A 27,887-nucleotide genomic window follows, 5' to 3' on the forward strand; every position below is an offset into this window, starting at 1 on the left:
AAACTGGCACTTGTGGGAGGGCGAGGGAGAGAACAATCACGTGGCTATGGTGTCTGTGACTCTGTTCTTACCTGGACAGGCCAGAGAAATCTGCTTCTTCTTCTTCACATCTTTCGTCGAGCTCTTTCAAGGCTAAGGTAACGTCCTCCTCGCAGATGGACTCAGGGTAGCTCTCAGGAGCCAGATGCTCTGGCATTTCGGTTTCTTCTAGATCAAGAATTCCTTGACACAGGAGAGAGTCCTGCTGCTCTGGAATAATATACGGTCCTTCATCGTCAAAGTCTGTAACATGCTCCTCCTTTAATACTGATCTTGTATCCTGTGAAACAATCACGTTATTTTTGTGACTCTATCAACACAATAAATGACCACTTTCATCTATTTTACCAGACAGTCTTCACTGACATGATCTCAAGAGTTTTTAAACTCTCATGTAAAACTGTTTTCTAAAATGGTCCTAGGTTTTCATTTTGGTTTTTGGCAGTGCTGAGGATTAAACTTAGAACTTTGCACATGTTAAGTACGCTTTTTCTTAACATGAGTTACATCCCCAGTGCTACAATTCAATGGAATTATATAACCTACTGCCACACAGAAACTTCAAGGCACACCTCCCGCCCCACCCCGCCCCGCCCCATGTCTCATGAAATTCAAGTGTTTACTTGGAAATAGGTCTTTGGTTTCCCATAATGGGAAATACATTTTCTAATTTTATAGTAAACATTACATTATTACTATATATTATTATATTTGTAGTAAAACAGTATTACTATAAATGATCTCTTATCTGAGCTACCATTTCTACAGTCACATCAGAAAAGCAATTCTGGCCATCAGGAGGGGAAATGATTTGAACCAGTGAACCCCTGCTCCTGTGCGGCGGCCCACAGCTGCAACAGGTGCTATGGATCAGAAGGACGCGGTGCCCAGACAGCCAGGCAGTCTTCCTGTGATCAGGGGACGGAACCTCGTGCCCGTAGGGCTGTTTTCAGTTAGTGAGACCACAGTCACTTGTTTCAGTGTTAAGTACTGATAAAGGTTCATCACTGAGCTAGAGTTTATAAAAGGTTTGGAAAAGTTAAACTCTTTTGTAATTAAATGAATTGCAAGTTCATTTAACAGAAAGAATAGCTGCATTCTCCTAGCCCTAGTAAGAGTGAAAATATGCATTACAAAGTACAATACTAGTGGTTTCCTCTTCCTGTCCCATTGTGAATGTTACAGACATGTTGCTGTGTGACAGGCATGGGGTAGAAACTCAACTACCATTATCAAAATTATTTTAATGGTGTGAACAGCAGTTTTTAATTTGTGAGCATATTACCTTAATCAGGTGAATATAAACACTAACAGTTTCACAGTCTTAGGAATAAAGATTGGTTTCTTTCAGTAGTTAGACTTAAGTTACAATCAGCAACACACAACCTACCACTGATACTCAAGAGAAAGATCACGTCTGCCTGTGGGAATTCAATCTAAAGTTTCTTTGGGAAAAACAGCATTATGATGGCCTTGGACAAAGACAAATAGAGCTGATATTCCAGGAGGAGGGCTAGGACGGCGCAGGAATATGTGTATTCATGGAATAGGGATCTGGATATAGTTAAGTGGGAAAAAGGGCATACCTGAGTCTTCACAGAAAAGTATTTAAAAACAGTAAAAACCAGGCAGGCTGATACATATCTGTAATCCCAGTTACTAGGGGGACTGAGGCAGAAAGACTGCCAGGTTTGAGCTAGCAGGACTCTGTCTCAATTAAAAAAAAAAAAAAAAAGGTGTGGGACATAGCTCAGTCCTTTCTGGATTCAAAAAATTCTTTTTCCCAATCATGATAATATAGTAAAATAATTTTTTAATCACCCCAAAGGCTTATAGTGAATATATGTTACAGTGTTCATCTGAATTATTTTTTATTTAAAGAGGTAAGCTATTCATTGTTTGGAAATAATAATTTATCAAACAGTGCTAGAAATGTTTTAACAACTAAAATTTTTTGGTTTTAATTTTCCTTTCCGTACCAGTTTGAACATACTGTGTTAGCTCAAGCCTCTCACTATTCATCCCTTTATCCTATATTTGGTTATCATTTGTCCTTGAACTGTAATTTCAAACATTTTTTAATCAGTAATTACTATTATATAATACATACTAAAATTTTCTAATAACATCTAGATTTCTTGAAGAAAATGCTTTTGGACTAGTGGAATGGATTTAATTGTTTATATGCAGGTTATAAGACTCAAATTTCTTTGGATTATCTTCCTAAACAATGACACATTTTTTGTCTTTTTCATTTTTATCAGTACTGGGGATCAAACTCATGACTGCCTGCTTGTAAGGCAGGCGCTTATGCTGCTGAGCTAAATCCCCAGCCCCTAACAATGACACATTTACATGCTTTGTAACAAAGACTCATTTCCTTAAAGAAAAATTTTCTGTGGTATATGAATTAGATTCCAAGCTATTAATTACAACCCTCTGTGAAGATTATAATAATAAATATAAGTGAAGACCTTGATCCTTTCAGAGAGCAGTTATTCCTATATGTTACAGAGAAGGAAGTGACAAACAGCTCTGCAGGTTTCTCCATGTCATGAAATGTGTTAGGTTATTCCATCTTCACAGTATTAACATAATTTAAGGGACGATTTAAAATGAACACTCTCAGGAATACACAGAAGTGTGCCTTTAATTCATGTAACATTTCACAAGTTGCTTTTAAAATAGTTTTTATTTGAATACTTTGGTGCTTTCCTATTTTTTTAAAATTTAAGTAGCAATTTTGGGTCACCTGCCACTATTATAAACATCAGGAAAAAACAAATTAGGCTAATACTGTGTATTCATGAGATGCTGTGTTGTGTTACTCCCCTGTGGACAGCCACTCTCATCAGAACCGTTTGTACATGAAATGGCATGGTTCTAAAACACTCTCTTCAGTCTCACCTCCCAGTGATACAATGTGTACAGTGACAGTGAACTCACTACTATGAAGGGGAGAAAACACTAAATTGGAGTATTTAGTACATGAAAGTATTATGTGAATTATTTATAGGAGGCACCTTCCTATGATTGTAACTCATAACCAAAAGTAAAAGATCTCAACCTTTGTTGATGAAATTAATATACCCAGCCATTAGGCACACTGCCTTTGTTAAAAAGGTGTTTTTGGCATTAGTCTGTTTTTCACTGTTTCAGATGAACACATCTGTTGACCTCTTAATGTGCCATGATCCAGACTGGCCGTGACAGATCAGATTCGTGACAGATCAGATTAACAATCAGTAGCACTGCCTGCTTCTGCCTCCCAACAACACGAAGAAAGGAACGCGGCGGAGGTTGCCCCTCTCAGTCCTGCATCGTCCTTCCTATTCCTATGCTGGCTGTGGGGTTCAGGCTGTGTTATCTCCAGCACGTTCTGTTCCAGATTAGCTCCTTGTCTTTTCCAGTCCACCGCCATACCTCTATTGTAGAGACTCTGTTGTACTGTGGCCCACCCTGGGCTCCTTCCCCCCAGCCTCTCCTGTTCACTGTGCTCAGGTCCCACTCCCCAGGGTTTTGTTTTTCATGTGCCCTGGGGCCTCTAAACCTGTTGCTTCCTGTGCCTGGAACACTGTTCCTCCACATCTCCCTCACTCAAATACATACCACTGTTAGATTTTAACAGTAATCTCGAATAAATGACCACTCTCTAGTATATTATTTATAGTTCATATCTTGTCAATTATCTGTCATGCTTATAAGGATTAAGCACCGTAAAGCCAGGAGCTTTGGTCTATTCTGCACTACCATAGAATAGTATCTAGCATCAGGGTCTCCGTAAACACATGAAACGAATGAGTGAATGTCCACTTATGCTGCATTTCCATCCACTATCTGCAGTCCTTGTCACAGGAGCCTTACAGCCACGGTGTATGGTGTGGACCTGAACAGCCCCAGAGGCCCCTGGTGGTACAGGCCTCTCCCCAGCACGGTGCTGCTGGGAGGTGGCGGAAGCGGGCCCTCGCAGGGCCTGTGGTCAGTGCGTGTGTAGCCGCGAAGGCACTGTGGGCGCTCTGACCACTTCCTTCATCCCTTGCTTCTGAGCTCTGAGCTGAACACATCTGCTCTCCCACATGTTCCTGGCGTGAAGCACTGCCCCAGGTCCAGCTGATCATGGACTCAAAGTTTCACTCTCAACCATGAGCCAAAGAGAAATCTTTCCTCACTAAGTAACACAAAGCCAACACAAGGTGTTTCTGGAAAGACCAAAAACCTATATGACTTCCCATTATCTCAAAGCCCAGATCTTTAGAATGGCGCTCAGGAATTTCTATTGTTTCTCGTCTTCTTCCATCCATTTTATTCTCTAAACCCACTGCACTTCCTGCAGTTACCTGAACGATCATTCTATTTCACACTGCCGTGTGTTTCCATGTCTTGTCCCCATGCTGGGACAGTCCCAGTGGCCATGAGGTATCTTTTACCACCAGCACTCCTAATGCAGAACTGGTCACTCTCACTTGGATTTTCACCAAGTCTTGAACATATGTGTGCTACTGATTTTCTCAAACATAAGCGTAGTTTTAAGAAGCTTTCTCCACCCCTTTACTACAGACAAAGCATTCCCCTAAGAACAGGTCATGCCCTATGCTTCCTGGCACCTAGCTGGAATGCCTGGCATCTAATAAAATTACAATACACATTTGATTAACTGAATTATCTAAGCCTTAGCCACGTTCGCCTAAGCATTTTGAAAGCTGCTACTAAGGAAGCCAAAATGCCTTCATTTTAAAATATATCTGTTTACTGTTAGATTGAATATGTAATAAGAACATGAGAATTCTTTTTACTAAAATAACATGATCTAATAACTAGATTAGTCCAGATCTGGTAACTACGCTAATTTCATTAACACTGACCAAAATATAGCAGTTTCCAATACTTACCAGAGCATAACAGCATTTATCATAGAGCTATAACAAATACATTTAAAAATAACATTTAAAAAAACACTAAGAAAACTAGTACTTACTTATTTTTGGTCAGTCAATAGCTTGAATCTGGCTTACTTCTCACAGGCCTTTCCAAAACACATAATACTAGTGGTTCCAAAGTCTTTTGAAAAGATTTCTTTGTACCAACTGCTAACACAGCTGGCCTGAGGTCCTAACCCAATCACAGCACCAATCACATAAACCCACTCAAAGCAAAAAGGGGAGGAAAAACAAAAGCGGTCCTTCAAAGAAAACGCAGTGCCACAGACAATCCTGCCATCCCTAGCAAAGCCCCTGCACGGTAACCGAGGCACAACAAAATGCTCATTGAAACATTCGAGGTTATTTTTAACCTGTAGGTCGTTTCCTTAATCCATCAACAAAATTGTTTTTAAAAAAATCAGATCCTACTATTTTGTTTAGAACAACCCACAGGTTAGAAATATGGGAAACAAAATCAAGTAATTAGCACATTGAATGAAAACTCTTTTGAAAGAAAAGCAAAAGATGTAACAGAATGCTACAGAGTCTAGATTGGCCATGCACCAGCCCTGTTTCTCCCCACCTCAGGCAGCTGGCTGCTAGCATTATCTAGACAAGCCTCCAAACTTGGGGTCTCATCTCTGATGTGAAGCACTTCCTCGGTGGTGTTGCTGCTGGTGGAGTCCTGAGACTGAAGCAGCAGGTCAGTGTGGTCTGGCATTGTTTCATCAGCAGCAGAGTCACTGCTCAGCTGAAAGGAGAGATGACCAAACAAGGGATTCACTTACCACTCGGCGGCAGGCACAAAAGCCACAGGACATTTTTCTGTCACGTAAAGTTTTAGGGGCTTTGTTTCAAAGAGCGTGTGGGATTTCCTCGTTATCTTTTATTTCATCCAGTCCTACCAGGATGGGTGTCACTGCTTGCATTAGCAAGCAGCTAACCTGGCAAAACTAGGCCTTCAAACAGGTTTTAAAATTGGGCCAAAGAAGCCAGGTGGGGAAGTTCTACCTATGTTCGCTTTAAGCTGAAACTCCTGTTTTCATGCTCACGTGTTGTGGTTTGGATAGTCTGGGGCTTTGTAAAGGCAGCTGCTCTTGATCTCCCTGTGTCTGCAAAGTGATTTCTCAAGTGTCCTGCAGAGGGGCAGGGTTGAAATTGTGCCTGGAGAGTTTGTCCAGCACATATGGGCCTTGGGGTTCAGGTCCAATCCCCAATACCACACACACACAAAAGTTGAGTGGTTATAATGGCAAATATATTAGTGACTTTTAAAAAAAAGTAATAGTTATTAATTAAAAAAAGAAAATATTATACTTTTTCCTTCTGAGCAGGGTTATAATCTCAGGGTTAATAAATATCAAGTTTATGATTTAGGGTACATAGAAACAAAACAATTTTTTCTATGAGGAGCCAACTTTAAATTACCATTTCTTTACCTCAGTACCAATACCACTCTGAATAGTTGGCCTCACAAGTCAGCTCTCCCCTCTGGCCCTCATGATAATCGTCCTTAATTAAGGACTTACACATTATATACCAGGAGGTTCTCTTTCTTATGAAACCCCCGTGAGGCCACTCTCATTGGGGTCTGCTATAAAGTCGAGTTTGAGTAACTTGACTACCATTACACAGTGAGTAAAACAAGGCTTCCTTCCCTGCCTGCGTTATAGTAACCCAGAGGACAAGCCAGCCCTCCAGCACACGGCTGGCCGGGAGGGGCCCAACCATGCCTTAGTCAGTCTTGGTGGCCAGGAACTTGACATTCTTTAAGTGAAGAGTCCTTAGGAGGACCACATTTTACATGCCTCGTCTAAGGCACAGCAGAGAAAAGATCCCTTGGGTCAAATTCATTTACCAGCTGTGTGTCTGTCACAGCTCATTTAGTTTCTAGAACTGCAATATCCTCGCATACCTGTGTACTGGGGAGTGCTGTGGTGACCAGGACATGCAAATACCTTGGGCAGACTGGCACTTCCCCATTCTGCAAGTGCTAATTATGGCTGCTGTTAGCAGCGGCAGTTTCTCATTTAATATGTAATGGGGGTGGTTTCCAAAAGACCCTGGGACAACAATGAGATTTCCTAAGACCACAAGTCAATTACAAACTGACATTTTGTCTAAAGCCAGCTCAGTGCAACATCGCCACAGGCCCTTGCCCAGCACGGAGCATGTGGGGAGAGGGGTCTACTTTAAACTGAGGTGCAGTTTAGTCTGGCCTGCAAAAGGCCTTTCACGACCAGATGTGTAACCCCTGTTGACACTGGACTGTTCCCCGGCTGTTCCCTTATCACCTTTGCCCTCGTGGCCATGCAACACGCTGCCAACATTAAGTTCCCACACTACCATGCCTGCAAATTTAGTCCTTCTTGCACCCTGGCACTTCTAAAAGAACAGGTGATGCCTGTTCTCATTTTGCACTTCACCTCTAACTCTCATAGCTGCCCTTCGGACATAAGCCATGATCTCTGTACGGCTGCCGTGCTCTTGGAAGGGAGCAAGGCGATGCTCAGTCCCTGCACACTGCACATTACTAGGGGAGAAAGGCAGGCATGGAGTAAGTGGTGGTGTTCACACCCGTGCCAAAAATATGCATCGTTCAGATGAGGACCTGAAAGTGCCCAGAGCCACTCGCCATGATCAGGAGAGGAGCCAGAGAAAATGTGTCCTAGATGCTAATGGGTACACACACTGACCTCACGTATTTAGTTCTGTCATGAATAACAGAACATGTTGTTATTGCTGGGATTGCAGGTGTTCACTTCTCTGTGCATATTTTGCCCATAATGAAATAAATTTGAAAGACCAAGAAACAAGCATTCCTAAGTTGCAAGCTAAAGAGTTAAGTAAGACTACTGTCACTGCATGCAAAGGCTGCAGGGTACCATTTGTGTGCGAGACAGGATCTGGCTTGCAGTGAGGGCTGCTTCCTCTTCTGAGGACTCGTCTGTATCCTCCTGATTTGTCAGGTTCAGACTGGGGGTGCTGCTTGAGCACTGGTACTCCTGGAGGGATGGGGTGTCCCCTTTGTCAATGCTGTCCAGTGAGCGCCGGCGGACTCCCCAGTTGAAATTGTCCATGCTTTCACCCTAGAAAAGCAAGACATGATTTCTAAGATTGCAAATACATGCTTACCAGTGTATATGTAAGATGCCAGGAAAGCAGATCAAGATGAAAAATACTGAACGTATCGTCAAAAGCAGAGTTTCAATCAGCCCGTCAATTTCTTTAATCTTTTGACACATTATTAAATCGTCATATTAAAGAGATCAAAATTACTTGGTTGATAACCTGTTTTCACTAAGTAATTTGCTTGATGCTCTATCTTGCATTACTGGGGGACCAACTAAATCTACACTCTAGGCCATTTCTATACTAATATACAAACATGAATGTGACCACAAGGAGAACAAGTACATCACAGATAACAACAGAGAAACATCACACAACACCAGGCTGCAACTTACCTGCAGCTCCTGGTTAGCAAAAAGGAAAACACACAGAATTAGAAAGAACGAAGACAAACATTTAAAGATACACTACACTTTTTGGGAAAACTGTGATTTCTGAAGCCCAAAGACTGATTCAAGCTCTGGATTAAGCTTTTTGCGGGCAGCCAACATGTGACTTAAAGTACTTTTTAAATGCAAAAATATACTGTGAAAAAGTCAGAGACAGACACTTAAAACAATGTTTCTATGATACAGTTCAACAATGCAAGCTCCAAGGAAATCTTCAAATTTTACATGGATTTAATACTTGGTATAATGCAAAAACTGACTTAAAATATCCACATTCAATTGACAACATACAGGGTCACAATTATTTTATTTTGTAGGGTAGGTTTGGTTAAATGCAATGGCCATTTTTTACTGTACAATAATTTAAAATCAAGATCACACCTATCAAAACATAACCCATAACCACTGCTAATTGCAAAAGCTCAAGAGAAAATACGACTTATTTCAATTTCACCTCAATTTGTGTAAGACATGTTTCTATTATTCTAAACTGAGCCTCCTTTTTGTAAGGATACAATTGCTCTGATATGGCAAATTATACTTGGTTAGCTAGCAAAGTATGATTTATTTGTGTTCTTTTCCAAAGGAAAGAGTTGTTCAGATAGAGGTTTTCAATTTTTTTTTTTCTTTTTAGTACAGCAAAAGAAACTTCAATTGTGCAAAACTCAAGCACAACCTGAGCTATTTTAGGTTGAAGAAGGGATCCAGGAACTCTGTCCATCTGGCTCTTGTATTTTTTGTGGCTTTCTCAAAGTATCCTAGAAGTTCTAGGGGTCTGAAGGTCAGAGCTTATACATTTCTAGAACATATCATTTCAAATATAATTACACAGCACATCACAGAAAAATGGCAATAACTCTCAAAATATATTTGGTAAACAGAAGACTACACTCTGTGGGGTTTCAAAGTTGGAGGATAAATTAGAAGTTTCTTTAATGATGAAGTTTACTTTTTTAGTCAGTTATTTCCTATTATTATGCTTTAAGAAAGACAACCTCTAGGTTTCAGAAAATACATATAATTTGAGCCAGGCACAGTAGCTTATGCCTGCAATCCTAGCACTCTGGAAGGCTGAAGCAGGAGAACCACAAGTTCAAGCTTAGTCTGGGTAACTTAGTGAGGCCTCATCTCAAAACTTTTAAAAAATATATGGAGAGGCCACTCAGTGCAAAGACCCTGGGTTCAATTCCCAGTACTGAAAAATAAAAAATAACATAATGTGCTTAATTATGTTAAATCCTCAAATTACTGTGACTTGAGTTAAAGACAGAGCTTCAATAAGTATCTTTAATCGATTCTGATCGAAAGCCTACTAAAATCAGTATTTATTACCACTGACATTTTAGAGTATTGTACGAACTTGAAAGCATCTGCAGTGCCCTTTTAATAAAGAAAAGGCAAACAAAAAATAATAAAATTACCATTACCAAAATGTCAAACGAGATTCCCTTTAGAAATGTAAACTCTGAATTGAAAAAAACAAGTAACTGCAGGAGAATTTAAAAATCACTTGGGGTAGAGGAGAGGCTGCAGGTCTCCTGAATTGGAACCCACTGGGCAAGGCTGCTTTATTTTCTACAATATACTTTTTAAGTGATAAGTGTAAAATCACTTTCACAGGATGATGAAAAACACTTTTGGGGGGGAGAAGAAATGAAAAGGAAAAGAACAGAAGACATTACAGGAGTAGCACAGAGTAATGATGTGTATTCTTGAAACTGTTTTTAAAGGTGTATCTATGTACACGCTTGGATGTGAGGTAAAATTCAAGAAGTTGTGCATTTGTATCACCTGGTGCTGATTCTACAGCCCTTGTCCTTGGCTTCCTAGGAACTGCTCAGGAACTCTATACTCCCCAGCTCAGGGAAAAGCATCTGTATGCCTACCAAGCCCCGAGATTATTCTCAGATCTTCAGGGGAGACAGGAGCTCACTGAGGAGGGGGAATCTCACCTCCCTAGTCTCCTAATAGCTAGCAGTGTAATGTGGTGTGGGGCAGCACAGTTCATCCACATCACTTATTAGAGCCAAAAGGAACACCCCCTTAGCTGGCCAGGCAGCGTGGGTGCTCTTGCCATTCCAGATGTCTAGGAGGCCAAGGCAGGAGGATCTGAAATTGAAGCCTAGCACAGGAAACTTGGCAATATCCTCTCTCAAAACAGAAAAGGGCTGAAAACGTAGCTCAGTGGGAAGACACCAGGTTCAGTCCCCAGCACTAAAAAAAAAGATTTCCTGAAGAGAGTTGACGGCTGCATGTTAGCTGAATTCTGATTCTACAGAAAAATACGTATCAATGATATAACAGCATTTTAGTCTTCTCACATGTAGGCATTTACAACAATTTTGGAATGCAGTTTCTGACCTCATCTATAGGAATGGGTTCCTAACTGCCTAAGACAACAGGACAGTCCTATTACGCTCGCCGTAGTAACTGTTTTAGAGATTGGTATGTGTCTCAACTAGGAACAAGAAAATATGCAAGAAATCTGCTAAGAGCATTTAGGAAAGCAGCTTCTTTATTTTCCTGAGCCCATTCCTGGAGGCAGCCTTCACTTCCTCCAAATGCTTGTGGGGGGGTGGGGGCGGAGACGGCAAATCTGTGGTGGCACCCAACAATGACAGGCATCGTGCTGCTGAAGCCAAGATCTCTGCGAGCCATACTAAATACATGCTGAATTCTGCCTTTCATGCTGCAGAGAAAGCTCTTTACGTAGCCAGAAAAGAGGCACTGAGAGCTGGTTATGTTATAAAGAGGAATGTGGTCAGCGAGAATCTCAGGCAACTAGAGGGCAGAGCTGTAGAAAGCCAAAGCCTGTGTGACAGTCAGTTTAGTGACAACTGTCACCCTCTTTACAATTATGTTTGCTCAACTTAATAGATATACTTTTTACTATTTTCCTGCAAATTAATTTGCATAACTCATACAGAAAGTTAAAATCTATATAGAACCTTGAAAAGGTTTAGAACCTTAAAAATATTTTGAAGAAATCTGTTTTTACTCTAGTTTTAAGGATAAGGATAGCCGGGTGTAGTGGCACATGCCTATAATCCCAGCACTCGAGAGGCTGAGGCAGGAGGATCATTGCAAGTTCAAGACCAGCCTGGGCTACAAAATGAGATCAATGAACTGCAAGGTGAGATACTTCTCAAAGAGACCACCCCCGCCCCGCCAAGAAAAAAAGGTTAAAGATAAAGATGAAAAGTTGAATATTCCTCCTTTAGTTCTTCTGCTACTGACCAACCGTAATAATTATATTTAATTTCTAATTTAGGTTTTTACTTTTGGGAGCCTATACTGAAATTAATAAGCATGGTCTGGAAAACATTTGTAACTATACTATAAAAAATATAAAAAGCCCGCATTCTTACCTCTGCATCTTCCAACTCAACATCTAAAAAGTCAAAATCCTTAAAAACACCAAACTGCTGTTCACTTGTGTTGTCCTCTATGGCTACTTCTTCCTCTTGAATTATGTCCTCTGTGGTAGAAATTAGGCTAGTCTGTTGGTCACCGACTTCCAAATCTTCATTAGAAGAAAATACAACCTGATACCACACAAACAACCAAAAAAACAAAAAAAGAGTCCATCCATCAGCTTTGTCACTCTGCTTGAGATTTCAGAGCTTCAAGAGCCACTGCAGGCCTCAACCTTCCATGCATTCAGAGCTGACCACTGACCTTCACCGCTCATTAGCTGAGTATTTACGTAGCTCAGCCACCAGGTATCACAACCGAGAAAGTTTTCTTTTTTAAATTGTTTTTCGCTTTCTTAGATACTACCATGACTAAGTTAGAAAAGCAGGGAAACAGAATAAATCCTTTATGAAAGAACATGGTTTTTGCATTAACTTGTGTTAATAATTACTTACAGAAGGATTCTTTGGGAGCCCGGATTCTGGGCCACAGAGAGAAAGCACATTCATTAGCTTTTCTCTTGTTCTTCGCTAAAGAGAAGAAATTCAATATTAGTATTGCTGATAAAATGAGACAAACACTAAAGTTTTCATACATCTAACAAAACTTATTCTGTAAGTGTTCAATCGTGATGTTCTTATGTACCTGTGATAATTGTGGCCTTTTCCAACTGACAGGAACCAAGGCGTTCGAATTAGAACCGGAGGACGTGGAAGAGGTGCTTCTCGTGACGGCGATCACTTTTGGCTTCCCATTCCTCCCAGCCGCACCGTGCTGATCTCCATACTTATTTCCAATGATTGGTGTCTACACGGAAACGAAATACCAGTGTTGACTTTAGCAAATATTTTAACACCAGAAAAACTTAGGAGGGTTAACAGTATATCTATAAAGATACTTTTTATAACCACAAATACAACATAAGGAGAGAGATTATTTAGTGCAGAACAAATGTTATGAAAGCCAAAGGTTTTTTCATTGAGACTGGATTTTATTTGTAATAATGACTTCAAATCTGAGATTAGAACTTTTTCCTATTTTAAATATCTTTCTTTAAAAACTATCATCTCTGCTTGTCTCCTTCCTCATGATTATAAACTATACATGATTATAAAATATACTTCCTTTTAGAGTTCAAAAAACATAAAAACAATTTTTTAAAAAATCACCTATAATTTCACCATTCAGATTTAACTTTTGTTAAATTTCAGTGGTTTTTGATACAGATCATTAAGTGTGCTTCACTAATGCTACCTTAGCAAACATTAAAAACAACCACTTCAAAATGGAAAATTTCTATCCAGATTACAACGGATGTATAACTTTGTTTCAGTAATTCCATGATGATATAAAACTCATTTACAGTTTGCAAAGTGCTTTGAATTTACATTTAAAAGTAAAACTCCAGCTCATTTGCATGTCACGCAAGTTCTTTCCTGATGTGCTTCTTGGTTATACCTTTAGACATCACAACTATGCCTCCTGAGCTCCATTCTCCAGCAAATCTCCCCTGGTTATTGCTTCCCTGAGTATAATGCTGTTCTGTGGACCTCTGTTGGGGCACCTGTTGTCCCCTTTTGCACGGACTATTCACAGGTACAACTCCTTCTCGGAAACATTATATATTCCCATAGCACTTTCGGTTTATTTCCAGACAAAGCACTCAGCACAAGGCTTATTCGTTTCTCTGTGACACCGAGAGCTTCCCAACAGTGAGACTTTCTTCCGTTCTCCATCGGCTTTTCATAGCACCTATCACAGTGTTACCAATGAGCGCAAGTTCAATTAATGCTGGCTGAATGAAAGAATAGATAAATAAACGAGTATAAATTCCTGGGCATCTTACCTCAGAGATGTCAAAATGAAAATCTAAGGTCTTCCCAGGCAACTCCTTAGAGACATTATTAAAAATTTTAGTGAAAGATATTTCAGGAGAACCTATATCTCCTCCATAGGATTTGGGGATGTCATTGGGTACAACGAGACTCGCGGAGCGTGACACCACCAGTTTCAATATGTTGAGGGCTTCCTTCCAGTAAGGGCTCTAGTTAAAAAAAAAAATCAACATATAAAAGTTACAAATGCATGTTTAAGAGCAGAAGTTTAGTGAATAAAATATGAAAATATTATTTCTATAGGACATCTGTAAAAATGATTGACTTCTCCTTTGAGGTTCTTAACAGAAGGTCAGAAGTTATAAAAGAAAATACAAGTTAATGTGTATATTGTTATGTTTATCAGACACCATATTCCTAATGAACACTACCAAGTTGAAACGTCTGGATTGTCTTTGAGTAAGTGTTTTATAACTATTAAATTAGAAGGCTAATCCAGGAATCTGGCAAGAGTGGCAAATAAGGATTGCACAGTATGTGTGAACTTTCCGGAAGAACCAACTTTATGATTTTAAGACTAAAATTTAAATATATTAAGTCATATAGGTAAAAACTTTTTATATATACTTTCCTTTTTAAACATAAATATATCAAATATCAAAACATATTTTTCACTTTGCTTCTTGATGCTCTAGGAGCCACATCCTGTGCTAAAGTGATACTCTCAGGGATTATGGCGTTGCATAGATTGGACTGTTTCTCCCTTGCATTGTGGGTATGAACATTGAGATCTTTTTCTCTTCTTTTTGTTTTGTATGCTCCCACCAACATAATTTGAGAATGATTTACATGGTAAATGTACATATGGAGAAGAATCAATGCATAATATAAAACACAGTATTTTTCTTTTACCATCTATTGAAAATAACACATAGAAGAAATTACTTTAAAAAAATTTATGGTACTCAAATAATCTTAACAGGTATTATACATGGTGGACATCTGAGGGCGTGTTTTGGTTTACACCTAATGTCTCCAAAAAGCCTCTTGTTCATAGGCTGTGCTCATGAAGTGGTCACTAGGGATGACCCACGAGGACTCTTTCTCCCCACCATTCCCTTCTGTTTCTTGGCCTCTGTGATATGAACAGCTTTTACAGGGCAGGACCCTCCACCCTGTGGCTTCTACCCTGGACATGGCCCCCTACGGACTGAAACCTCAACAACACATGAGTCAGAAGAAGCGTCTCTTTAATTGCTGATCCTGGATACTGACCAGCAGCAGTGAGAAAGTGACTAAGACAGGGAAACACTATCAAAACAAAAAATGAAAAAATATTGGGCACAACAGAGTTATGCAATTTAGTTAACACCTTGATACAAAGATATACAAATTGCAAAATAATAATACAAAGGTCTACATGACGTTGTAATATTTTAAGCATATCCTTGTAAAAAGCTTAATTTAATGAAGTTATGACTAAGGAGAAATACAGACCTTTTTTTAAATTACAGACTCTTAAAGAGGACTTCTGTTTTTACAACTAGTATTTGTTTATTATGTAGACTCTGGTCAACAAACAGATACAAAGCATGACTCACAGTCCTAATTTAGGGTGGTAACTACTGCCATTTGTGTATGAATGATCCTCCCAGTCACTACTAAAATAAACACTCACAGTTGTAACTTAGAATCTAAGGTAGGAATCACACCTGACTTACCAGTCAGATTCTGCTTCTTCATCACATACATTTTCCACGTCATAAACATTCCTGAAAATGTGACTTTTTTCCTTACTCTTGGACATTTAGGTGTTTCTATGTTTTTAGGATGATAAATTGTTTTGAACTAAACAATATTATATCTAAATTCTGTGGTCACTCACCTGTACATATTTGCCAATAATCTTTATGATCTCCAGATTGAACTGTTTAGCTGGGGCTGCAGACAGGTCAATATGACTCAAGAGACTATAGATAATCTGTAGTAATGATTGCTGCATACTGGACAATCCTTTTTCTAACAGCTAAAATTAATATTGAAAAGTAGAGTTTAATCAGGTTGAACAAAAGCATGGTATTTACATTTATAATGCGGAAAATGTAACAGGTCTAACTCATGAATTTATGGTTAGGTCAGAAGTCCAGAAACAAAAGGTAATGTCTACTATTGTTTTTTCTTTGGTTCAAGCAAGAAAAATGTATAATCAGTTTTCATCTTTAGTTCTTTAACAAATTTAGCAAAGTAGCATGTATTTTAGGTTAAAAAAAAACAAACCACCAAACCATCACCACCAAAGAATAAACTTCTCACAAAGCAATCATATCAGCCATTTATAAGGTATGTAATTTTGTACAACTGCCTTAACCTAAGTTTTAATTGTTTGTATGTATGTATGTATGTGTGTATGAATGTATGTATTGGTATTGAGACTCAAACTCAGAACTTTGTGCTTGCCAGGCAGGTGCTTGTGCCACTGAGCTATATCCTTGGCCCAGTTTAATTTTTTTAAGGTATACAATATCAATATTACCTACCTCATAAGGGTCTGTAGGGCAGACTAAATTAAAGATATGTTATCTTAAATATATGTGTTTTAATACTGTTGCCCGATTACACTGATAATTTAGATGAGCCAAAGTCATTCCTTTTAGATCGAGGGACAATGGTGCCCATGTGTGAGATGCTCTGGGACCTTGCAATGGACCCTGCAGGCTGGTGCTGCCTTGGGGTGAGCTGTGTGGTGGCAGGTGTCTGAAGCTGGATGAAGGTGCCCAGATTCAAAGCTGAGTACGGCAGCTAGGCCTGGTTTGATGCTGGTTCTCACCCTGAAGCTATCTGTACAACATAAATCAAGGACAGGCAGATTCAGTCAGGCCAAGAAGCGGCCTGGCACGCAGCTCACCCTGTTAGTTTACTGAAGTATAAAGCCGACAGTGGCAAACAGGCTTTTAAAGAATTTATCAGTTCTGACACCTTTTATGACAGCTAACAACAGTGACGTAGCCAAGTTTAAAATAGTAGTATCAGTAATATTTAGTTGGTTATAATTTCTTTCAAGCTTGTTTTATGCCTAACTTCCTGGGGCTGACATTTAAAAGGAAAGGATTATTTTATTATAAGAGTGACAAGGAATTCCTTTCATTTAAGATTTTCTTTGTGGTGACTTACTAAGCAGGTTAGGTTTCTAGCCATGAAGTTACTTTGGATGAATCAATGTTAACTCTTCATGCAGATCTAGGGCTTCATTTTTGTAATTCAGTTTTTGTCCCTCAAAATTGTATTTTAGATAGAAACAATCATATTGTCAAAATAAAAATTTATCCATCAATGTCTTTTTTGTATTGCAATATTTTTCTGGAAAAGTATCTCGAACTAGATTTTAAAGACAAAAATCATAACCATTCTCTAGGATCAAAAAACTCACTTTATATTAAATACAGGGAAATTTACATTGTTTAGTGTTTTATGTCATTTAAGAGCAGCAAATAAATACACACGGGACATGGAAAAACTTTCTTTACTGTATCTGCCTACCTATTTATCTATCTTTAAAAGATGTCATCTCTAGTCATACTAAAAAATAATTTGACCATTAGTACAGTAGTGCTGTTGCTTGAGATAAATTCACCTGAGGATTTTGCCACAAAGCAGTCAAAAATGAAAATATGTAAATTTACCTCTGCAAGGTAAGTCACAAGGTTAAATGTTGTATCTGAGAAGGAATCATGCAGGTATCTGCACACCACGTTGATCCAATTTGAACAGTCTCTGGAATACGTGTGTGTACTGTACAAACTCATCATATGAGCCAGGTTCACGAGTGTGGGGCATTTTTCTTCCGCACAAACCTAGAAAATAAATACAATTATTCACCTAAAATGAAGATAAAAGTTTAAATCGGATTTTATGTTAAATGCATTTATTTAATCAAATACTTTTGATATACTTTAAATTTTCTACATTTTACTTCAATATAGTAGAAAAGTTAAATAGAGGAAGAAAGAGGATGTTGTTCTTAAGAACACTAGATACGACGAAAAGAGGATTAGTATTACCACATATCCTAAACAGTATGGTTCTTTTCAGTCCAATGCCCTGTGACCCTCTTTAAAGGGTAAAAACTAACCTATGATTTTGTAAACCCTGCATACCATCTTGTAAACTAATTGCAACATATACACAGCTCACTGCACAAGGGCCTGAAGAGGCCAGCTCCACACAAGGGCTGTTAGGGACACTCAGAGTGGCTGCGTCAGACAGGAACTGCTTTGTCTGCATCCTGCCTAAGGCTTCTCAGTGGAGCAGCCAGCAGCAGAGAGGCTCAGGGTGTGTGATGCAGGCAGAGGACTCCCTTGAACCCTGACAGAAGAGTCCTCCATCTCCATGGATGACAGTCTGCAGGCTGGAGCTCCCGCTGCTGGGCCACTCCAACACGTGTGGACTTCTCCAAGTTGGCTTGCTGTAGGTTTCTGGGCCAGCAGATGTTGGCGGGGATCTATGACTGACTGGACCTTTTAGTCTCTGTTTCTTGTTAGTAAGAGTACTCCTTAGTCTTTTTTAGAACTGCAACAGGGCCATGTGTATCTTCCATGTCTGTTTATCATGAAATGTTAGCCTCATTGTAATTTCTGCTGTCAGTTTTTTTTTTTTTTTTTTTACTTTTTCCTTTTTTTATCGGTACCAGGGATCAAACTCACGACTGCCTGCTTGCAAGGCAGGCACTTATGCCACTGAGCTAAATCTCCAGCCCTGTCAGTTTTCTTTTTAATTTCCTCATTTAAGTCTTCTATTTCCCTGATGGTTTGCAGGTTTTCCTAAGTGCATAGAACTTTCAGTGGAGAAGTCAGGCTATTATTTTATTAGTACTATGCACATGTATTTGTACATACAACTTTCAAATAAATACAACTTCTACTTTGATATCTCTGAAGACATTTACAGACTTGAAAGGTGTCAATCAAGTTCACTGTTTAGACATTATAACTGGACTGGCCTGAGATATAAACACATGCAAGACTGTGGAGTCTAGTAACACAGTGCCATGGAAATTACAAAACCATTGGAAGCATTTGAGGTCATTGGAGGGCATGGTGGCCAGTCCTCAGGAGGCTGAGGCAGGAAGATCACAAGTTGAATAGGCTGAGCTACACAGTGAGATGCTATCTCAAAAAACAAACAAACTAGCAGCTGACTTCATATGTTAGTCAACTACCCATAAAACTTACAGGAAGATTTTTTTCCCCCAAAGAATTTTTTAAAACCTTTGAATTACCAGTTTAAAATATGATCCAAAGAAAAGGTTTTATGATAAACTTTTTTTTAGAATACTATTTTTGCCCTAAGGAAAGAAAAAAATACTTGCCTCATTTTGAAATTCTGTGTTCTCCATGGGAGCAAACAGCACAACTAGTGATATTTGCATAATGAGGAAGTACATAATGGCAGAAAATTACTCTCAACAGTTATAAGTGAGAGAATAATTAAGGAATAATTTCATTCACATCCTGCAGGTTGCTAAAAGCACACAGAGAGGGAACCTTTGTATGCTGCTCAACAGGAAGAAAGCAGACTAAAAAACAATTTATGAATCATAGAAGGTTCTATTTGATTGACTGATGGATCTCTCTCCCTCCTTCCTCAGTGCTGGCACTGAACCTGGGGTCTTGTGAACTGTTAGGTAAGCCCTCCTCCACCGAGCCACACCCACCTACCCACATAGCCATCTGTTTGATTTCTTAAGAACGAAAAAGATATTTGGATATTTCTCTTTCTCTGATGTGGTATCAGCAGCTTAACACTCAAGGGGCTGTGACATTCTTGGGGCCTGGCCGAGCTCCCTGGTTACCCCAGGGCCACACAGGCAGCACGGCTAAAGCTCTACTTCCCCTACGTGAGTGTTTGTGCTTTTTGTTTTTTTGACAGGCCAAATAAAAACCAATATTCATTTTTCTTTCATATACTCTAACCCTTATGGGGGAGATTCTTGTGTATAACATTTTTTAACTATATCAGAATATTTAAAATGAAAATTATTCTAATAAATTTTGTTTTGCATCACTTTTAAATCTTAGTGCAAATACTACAGGTACAGTTAGTTTTTTTAATACAAACAATAATTTTCAAGTAAACATAGGTTCTCATTTAATAGTTAATGTTCTATTGGATTTATTAAATATAATCAAAACTAAGGGACAACTTTTGGCTTATCCTTCCCCCACCACTTTTAAGAAATTAAGATACAGTTCTACTGACTATAAATAATGACTGTTCCTTTCAATTATGAGCTTTAAAATGATCAGGTAAGAACTTCTCCTTATCTAACTTATTTAGGGATTGACTCAATAGCGTATTTTTCTTGTTACTGGTTACTGCATTTTATCATGACCTCGATACCCACAGGTAAATCTGTACTTATTAGGGCCATGGAAAGACAGGGGCACACTTGCTCATTTTATTTACTCTGCTACTTGTTATCCCCACTCTGTTTTTTAAAAAATTGCTTATGTAAAAAGCTCACCCCAAAACTGCATTATTTTACTCCCTTCTGATGAAAATTTGCTTTTTCCTCCCAGTGCTTGGGAAGGCTCTCTAAATATGTGGCTATTCCCCCATCCTGCCTTCGTCCACTTATTTTTCGGCTGTCTGTATGTTACTTTTAAATTTATATAACTTCCTCTTGTAACTGTTCAACTTCATTCTCAAAAGCCCCTTTGTCCTCTAAAACTCAATCAGTGACCAGATTTTTAAAAATTAAGAACTGTGTTTAAAAAGGCCAGTTCTTTATTGTTAAGAGAATTATTAAAAATATAAAATGCCTACATCATATTCTTCTCAAATTAACTGTTTTTTGTTTTTTTTTGAGACAGGGTCTCACTATGCAGTTCAGGCTGACCATGGGCTCACTTTGTAGCCCAGGCTGGTCTTGAACTTGCAACGATCCACCTGTCTCAGCCTCCCAAGTGATAGGATTACAGGAGTTCATCACCATGCCCGGCTAAGATACTAACATTTTAAAACAGGTGTTAACAGTTTCTGAAATAACTTTCCTACTGTTTTCAGTACTGTACAATGGGAGGGAAAGAGTCAAAGAAAAAGGCATGGAGGGAGCAGAGAGATGAACAGAAGAAATGTTACAAGGAAAAAAAGGCAAATTTAAAGGAAAAGCACACTTTCTAAACCCCGAAATAATTCTTCTTCCCCAGGGCCTTTGTACATGTCATTTATGCTGTCTAGGAAACTCACACCTTTGGCCCAGTCTTGGCCCTTTACCCAGCATCTTGACTTTGGTTGCTCCTATTCAGCCTTTGTGGTCAGCTCAGGCGAGACCTCCTCTAGGCTTTGTGTGCTCCCAGAAGGTCCCTCCCTCCTGCTGACGGTTCCTTACCAGACTCGGGTGTCTGCCCTCCTCCCAGATTGTGTTTCCTACTCGGAGGTCCACAAGCCCAGTATTCTACCTATGTGGCTTACTGTTGTGTTCCCGTGGCAGCAAATCAAGGGATGGATGAGGAACTGACAGATAAAGAGAAAGCAGGGAAGAAGAGCAGAAAAGACTCAAGACTCAGAGTGTGACTCTACTGAATTTTATTCACTGTCACTTGGGTAGTTGTGATTTACATTCCTATGTGAGTGCTATGTATGTGTGAACTGAACAAACAGAAGCAAAATTCCCACTGGGAAGTGACGGAAGAGGATCTTTAAAGAGGTTTCCCCTGTAAGATCAACTGCAGACTGAAGTCCCTACAGTTACCCTGCAGCACAGCACAACAATCGCTTACCTTTGCTATTCGGCTGGCTGTTTCTTTGCAAAACTGGGTTGGGCTGTCAAAATGTTGGATTAAGTGAGGCAATAAGCAAAGGATGTTAAGAGGAAATCCTATCAAAACAAAAACAGCAAACAATAACCAATTTAATTGCACACCATTTTAAAAGTTAAAAGGCATTTTCTTTATTTTTTTGGTACCAGGGATCGAACTCACAACCTCACACCTGCCAGGCGGGCACTGATGCCCCTAAACTAAATCCCTGGCCCCTTATAAGGCGTTTTAAAAAACAATTTGCAGTAAACATCTTCTTTCATTTCCTGGGGTAGTTCATCTTCTAAATCCTATTATTGCCTTTACCAAGTAATTTAAACTAAATTATATAGTATAAAGAACTGTCATTCAAGAAAAGCAGAAATTAGTAGATTTCAAAACAAATGACTAGTGTACATTTCAACTCCATTAAAATGTAATTCTATTAGTTACATATTAATATCAGTGCAATTATATGAACATCACCTGACAACTGGGAAGGATCCACCAATGTGTGTTTGGAGACGGAGATGAGTTTACTGAGGAGGTGGACGGTCATTTCTTGGGTAGATACTGAGGTAAAACCCTTAAGGAAGAGCTGTTGAAGGCCTGGAAAATTGTTCCACTTCAGTTTGCTTTGAACATTTTCAATCTTCTCTCGACTCTCTGATTTATCCAATGGCAAATGGATAAGCAGTTTGTTGAGGAGCCTGAGAGCCAGGAGGTATTCATATTCATAATCTGATTCTAACAAAGACGCTGCTATCCAAAAAATGGTGGCCATCAAGTTGGTGGGCTCAGTAGTGGACTGCACATCGTACATGGCCTTCTCTCGGAGAGAGGAAAGGCTTCTAGTCCTTGCCAAGCTACCGCTGTGGTTTATCCGTCCATCTGTTATATCCAGTGTGTTGCTCCGCCGGCGGTCACCTCTGCGGTCACCCATTAAGCTTAATCTCAAAGAGTTGCTTCTTGTATTACTGTTGTACCCCAGATAACTGCTACTACTAATGGGACTTGTGCTGAGATTGAGTTGTCCAGTGCTTTTCCTGTTAGCTGCAAACTTGTTTCCCATTATCGGGTCATGATATGAGGATCTTAAACAAAAAAGGAAAGAAAAGATGAACGTACTCTCCAGCCACGTTTGTTACATTAATTTCACTAATGAACACTGGAAAACAACTGTTGCCAGAAAAATCAGGTTTCAGTATATCTGATATTTTGATTACATTTCAGTTCTGCCTCTAAAGCAAACAAACAATAGTGCCTTTCCCACTAGGGCTATTTGCTTTGAGACAGCAGCACGAGGTTAGATTTGGTGAGAAATTCTGCTGTAGTGATCACAAAGAACTTTCAGATCTGGGACACACACGTTATGTCCAAAGCGAACCTCTTTAGTCTTATTCTCGGACTTTATGGTCCTGACATCCCTTCTCTTTAATGGTACATTCTTTGCAAAAGAACCAAGCTCAAAAATTTATTTTTGACTTCTCCTTTGTCTTTATATCCAACTATCATTGATTAAAAAATATTTACTGAATGCCTTCTATATGTGCCAGCAGTACACAAGAGCCTAGAAATATTGAAGTCTTCTGGGGACAGATATGTATGAAAATGGATAAATTTATACCCTGTTAACTGTTATTAGTAAAATACAAAGAAAACACCGTGATAACCCCATTACTAGAACAGTAGTACCCTAAGGGAGTTAGAAATGTCTTGCTTGGAGGTGACATTAAGGAGGAGAAATTAATTTGCAGTTGGAAAGGCAGGTAAGTGTAAGAAGTGGGTGCTCCAGGGGAAGGAACAATTTGTAACAGGTGAGTGTCTTGATGGGTCACTCAGGGAGCAACAGGACTGTGATGCAGCAGAAATGGGGCTCAGCAGAAAGACCTCTGACCAGGACACTGGAAGAGCACTGACAAAATCAGCTGCGGAACTTTCTAGAGGGCCTTGCTGTCTGATACCCATTTTCCATTGGTAACCCTTCTTATCTGAGCGATAGTTTTCTCATTGCTAATATCAGAAAAATACAATGTTATGGTGACATGCATTTAGCTACTGGAGTTTTGTATTCCAATAGGTTGTCTGGTTTCAACTCTTACTGAGAAAGGGCAGAAAGGAGATCATAATGCTTCATGGTTTCAGCCAAAGTATCAATTGCAGATTCCAAGGTGAGAAGAAGCTCAATCACAAATCCCTGCAGGAAAAGGGCAGATTTCAATTAATTATGCTCTGGAAAAAGAAGAAACTGCAATGGAGTTCCCAATGAGATTTAAAAATAAAACAAACACATTAATATTACAAAATGATTACACTTCTGAGCAACATGACCAGGCTGACTGATGAAAACTCATCACACTAATGGTACAAATTGATTATAATGGCCTGGCCATTTACCCAAAATTACGTAAGTCAGAAGTCTAGGAGTCCTTGTTTGTTTCTTTTATATCTAAACTGAAATCCAAACATCACATTAAAAGTGGTCCTACATCTGATTTTTCTCCAAACTTTCCCTTAATCTAACTTAACTGCCCTATCTCTCTTTCGGGTGGACCCTCACAGTAACTTAACCAACCCTTCTGCTTCTGCTCCTCTCCTCCCCAGATACCTGGAAGAGGTTTCACAAAAGCCAATCACTTATAGTTTCTGTCTCTCAAAACCTCTGAGCAACATCCCATCAATTCAGAGCAAAGCTAAACCTCTCACTTGGGCCCACTAAGCCTTACATGATCTGGACCTGCCTCCTGCCCTCTCCTCAGCATATTCCAACCCCTTTGAGTTTTAAGACACTCCTCAAAAAAGCCTACAGTCTCTGCCTCAAGACTTGGCGCTGATTACAGTTTTCCTCTGCCTGCAATGTTCTTTCCCCAGATCATCATAGGACCTGGCTCATTTCAGCACATGTTCAAAAATCACTTCTTAGGGTATACATAAAACAACCCCTTCTTCTGCCCCTGCTGTTTAATGCTGTACTCTATCTTACTATCACTAAGTAAAACTGTGTCACATGCTATTGGTAGACTTCAAAGAACCTTCTTTGCCCCAGTAGAATACAACTGTAGAACACCAGGAATTTGATTCACCACTACATCCCTAGCGTCTAGGACAGTGCTGATAAAACCAGCAGTCTGTACAACCCTAAGTTCTCTTATATCCATAAATATGAAAATGGATGCTTCATTTTACATTTAACTTGCTAGCCTTTTACCTTGTAGTCATCCTGGGATAATATCCAAGTATGTCTGTGAAGCTTTTTCTGATAGCGCTAAAGTATTTGATCTAAATAGTAAGTTATTAAATACTAGTTACACAACTTTGTCCCTTAATTCTTTGCCTGCTCGCTAACGTGACACTAACACTGGTGTGACTAGTGTCCTGCTCTGGCTACAGTGATCTGTATTTAGCGGTGAGTCTGTGACTGCCTGCTGCTGCTCAAAAGTTGCTGAAATAATGGAATGAGATACCTGTGCATCCTCCCCTGGATCTCCGACGGTTTCTACGAGTCTGGAGAGAACATCGGAAAGCATAGTTGCAGAAAGGGGCTGCTTGAGGGCCCTGAAAATCTGAAAGGATCTCCCGGCATAGTGTCGAGAAGAACAAGAAAGTGCGGTCTGCAGAGCAACTTCACTAAGGTGATGTTCCAAATGAATTCCTTCTGTGAGGACGAAGGACACAAGGAGGAAGAGGCTGGTTTTTACAGGATACAGGAGATTATAATCGGGACTCACTAACCACCGTATAGCAGTACCCCGCACGCTACACTGCCACAGGACAGGTGCTTAAGTTGTGTAAGTCACTGTATGTTCTCTAACTAAACCCCATTCACATGTCAGACAGCTCTTCATTCTGATTGCCAAGCAATTCTCGGGACCACAGTTCCTCAGCCGCGGCACAACTGTATTTTGGCTTAGGCGGTGCAGGGCACTGTCCCTAGCTTCTACCCAGTAGATACCAGTAGCAAATTCTTGGCCCCACTGTGAAATTGGTACAGAAATGCTGCGACATTGTCAAATGTTTCCTGAGAAGCAAAACCACTGCTCTGTATACACATATTTACAATAATCACCAGGATGTGTTATTAGACTGACTGTAGAGGACTTCGTGATAAAAAAGTAATTTTTAAATCGATCATTTCTATGTGTCTCCCTTTAATTCAGTTTTCCCACAACCTATTATTATAATTTATGGTATCACACACAAAACTAAGACGCCTCAAACTGAAAAGATAGAATTCTTATTTTTAAGTAGTCACTTAATTTTTCATTAACTGAAATAGATTCACTAACAAGTTAAAAAAGAAAAACTTTCTAACACAGTAGACACTGACTATTAACTTTTAGCCAAGTATTACTGAAATTTCAACATCACATTAAAAATATCTCATTGAAACTGAGTATGATCTAAAATACTGATTAAAAGATACCTGGGCTTGATTGTTTAAAAACAGAAACCACGTGTTTCAAAAATGTAGCTAACTGCTCCGCACTCTTTATGCTGGGATTCTTGGCAGAAACATCCTCATGGTTCCAAAGGGGTCCCCTTTTCCTGCAAAAGGAGAGCAGATAGGGTTCCTTGTTTCTAACCTGCATGAAGTTTTATTCACGCCTGCGTAGGCTGTACCTTTATCATTAGAAAGGGAGTAGGTAAGTCACGTCACAGGTCACCATTTACAAGGGTCCTGTGCACGGATGTGAAACGGTCCACACAGAGCAGATGAAGACTGAACTTCAACGGCTGTAGTTGCTATAGGCAAATTCTCTCAGATGTAGTTAGAAAATGATAAATTTTGAGAAAGAATAGTGGTTACTATGTAACTTGCTGGTTGAATGCAATGAAAGTAAACTTTATAAAATAAAACTACAGGAGAACCTTAGGGTTCAGTACTATATCTTCCTGATTCTTCAAAATGTTTTCACATTTTCTGGGCCAACACCTGAGGAGTTAGACTGCTTCTCACCACTAGTTCAGAGTCCCTTGAAACCCTTGAAACTTTTGCACGGGCACATTTCCATCTCTATTCATCGTGGTCACTGCTGAGGCTGATTTTATTCATGTATTTATCAGCTTATGCCTCTGCCCACCCCATGTACTCAATGGTCTGTGCATGTGTGGGTACTGTGCTGGGATCGACTGACCCCAGAGCTTCATGTATGTGGGGTGCGTGCTCTGCCACCGAATCTACAAGCACAGGCCTGGGTCCCATGGCACCCTGGTTGCATTCTCCCAAAGTTTATCGCATTGCCTAGTAACATTCTCTTCTCTGAGTATGATGGTCAGGAGGAGGGATTTTCAAAGATGCTTTTCTTTTCTTTTTTTGTCTTTTTTTTTTTTTATCGGTACCGGGGATCGAACTCACGACCACACATTTGCAAGGCAGGCACTTATGCTGCTAAGCTAAATCTCCAACCCCAAAGATGCTTTCCTTTCTCATGGCCCTGCAACTTGGCCCCTACTGTAGGACATCACACCTTTCCTACAGTATTTTCCTTTTCCACCTAGAGCACCTTGCATACAGTAGGCCATGAATAAGTACTTGATAGCTGACTGATAATATAGCTAATGAAAACAAGGTATTATATATCCTGATAACTTATTCTTTCTGGGTATTTGATAGGCAGGAATGATTCAGTTATCTCAGGTATAATTGCACTCATGCAAGACTAAAGTCTGGATGCATCAAAATCTTCAAAATACTGAACATTACAAACTCCTGTGTTTCAAATCAAAGGCATTTCAGGAAAACAAAAACCCAGCATGGAGAGCTGGTTGGTCAAAGAATGGCACAGCACAAACCCTGCAGGAAGGCCCGGAGCTGCAAGTACCTTGAGGTAATGAACTCCATGAGAGTTTTGACCTTTCCGTCCTGCTCCACTGAGATGTCCACCTCGCTGAGGAGGGTGGTGTGCAGGTGCGAGATGGCAGCGCTGTTGTTTCCTAAGCTGATACTAGAAGAGGTAGAACTTGAGCTAAGCCCTGAGTCGGTCATAGGGGAGGGCTGGTAATCAGGTATAAAATCGTTAATGCCTGCTGGAAGAGAAAGCATGTCATGAATATCTGCTCAGTAAAGAGTATAAAACCCAGAGTCTAACGATGTGTTGCCACTGAGAGATTACAGGACACAGCTTGGAATCAGCAGGCTGCAGTGAGCAAATGTTTGGAGATTGGCACCGACTCCACAGGCCGCCGCCAAACTCAGCTTGCTGGATGCACAATGGTCCTCTACTGCCACCTGCCGAACACAACTCAAAGTGGCAACTTCCAGAGATCTGGGCATAGTCTCACTAAATCTGTCACATTTCAGTAATGTGAACTGTGTTTCAGCTTCTTGTGGAAAGGACACTATCATTTCTGTTTCATTTTACT

General features: G+C 39.7%; 1 protein-coding gene across 10 annotated transcripts in view; it reads right to left on the minus strand.

Moving 5' to 3' along the window:
• The window catches only part of Fryl (FRY like transcription coactivator), a 245,919-nt gene that overhangs the window by 17,064 nt on the left and 200,968 nt on the right, over positions 1-27,887 (minus strand). For 8 of the 10 annotated variants that reach the window (XM_063240342.1, XM_063240343.1, XM_063240344.1 and 5 more), the window contains 15 exons: positions 27,347-27,551; positions 25,948-26,069; positions 24,989-25,179; positions 23,627-23,721; positions 22,011-22,618; positions 21,507-21,604; positions 17,409-17,579; positions 15,614-15,754; positions 13,740-13,937; positions 12,539-12,700; positions 12,349-12,423; positions 11,848-12,024; positions 7,844-8,047; positions 5,542-5,709; positions 72-319 (listed from right to left, as the gene is read on the minus strand). In XM_063240342.1, the coding sequence (XP_063096412.1) occupies positions 72-319; positions 5,542-5,709; positions 7,844-8,047; positions 11,848-12,024; positions 12,349-12,423; positions 12,539-12,700; positions 13,740-13,937; positions 15,614-15,754; positions 17,409-17,579; positions 21,507-21,604; positions 22,011-22,618; positions 23,627-23,721; positions 24,989-25,179; positions 25,948-26,069; positions 27,347-27,551 (2,863 nt within the window). The remainder of the gene's footprint in view (positions 1-71; positions 320-5,541; positions 5,710-7,843; positions 8,048-11,847; positions 12,025-12,348; positions 12,424-12,538; positions 12,701-13,739; positions 13,938-15,613; positions 15,755-17,408; positions 17,580-21,506; positions 21,605-22,010; positions 22,619-23,626; positions 23,722-24,988; positions 25,180-25,947; positions 26,070-27,346; positions 27,552-27,887) is intronic. The other 2 variants (XM_063240345.1, XM_063240336.1) reach the window with 1 other exon arrangement.

This window comes from Cavia porcellus, unplaced genomic scaffold (assembly GCF_034190915.1).
Source record: "Cavia porcellus strain 051 isolate PalLab524CR breed Dunkin Hartley unplaced genomic scaffold, mCavPor4.1 scaffold_30, whole genome shotgun sequence".
In the NCBI taxonomy this organism is placed as follows: Eukaryota; Metazoa; Chordata; class Mammalia; order Rodentia; family Caviidae; genus Cavia; species Cavia porcellus.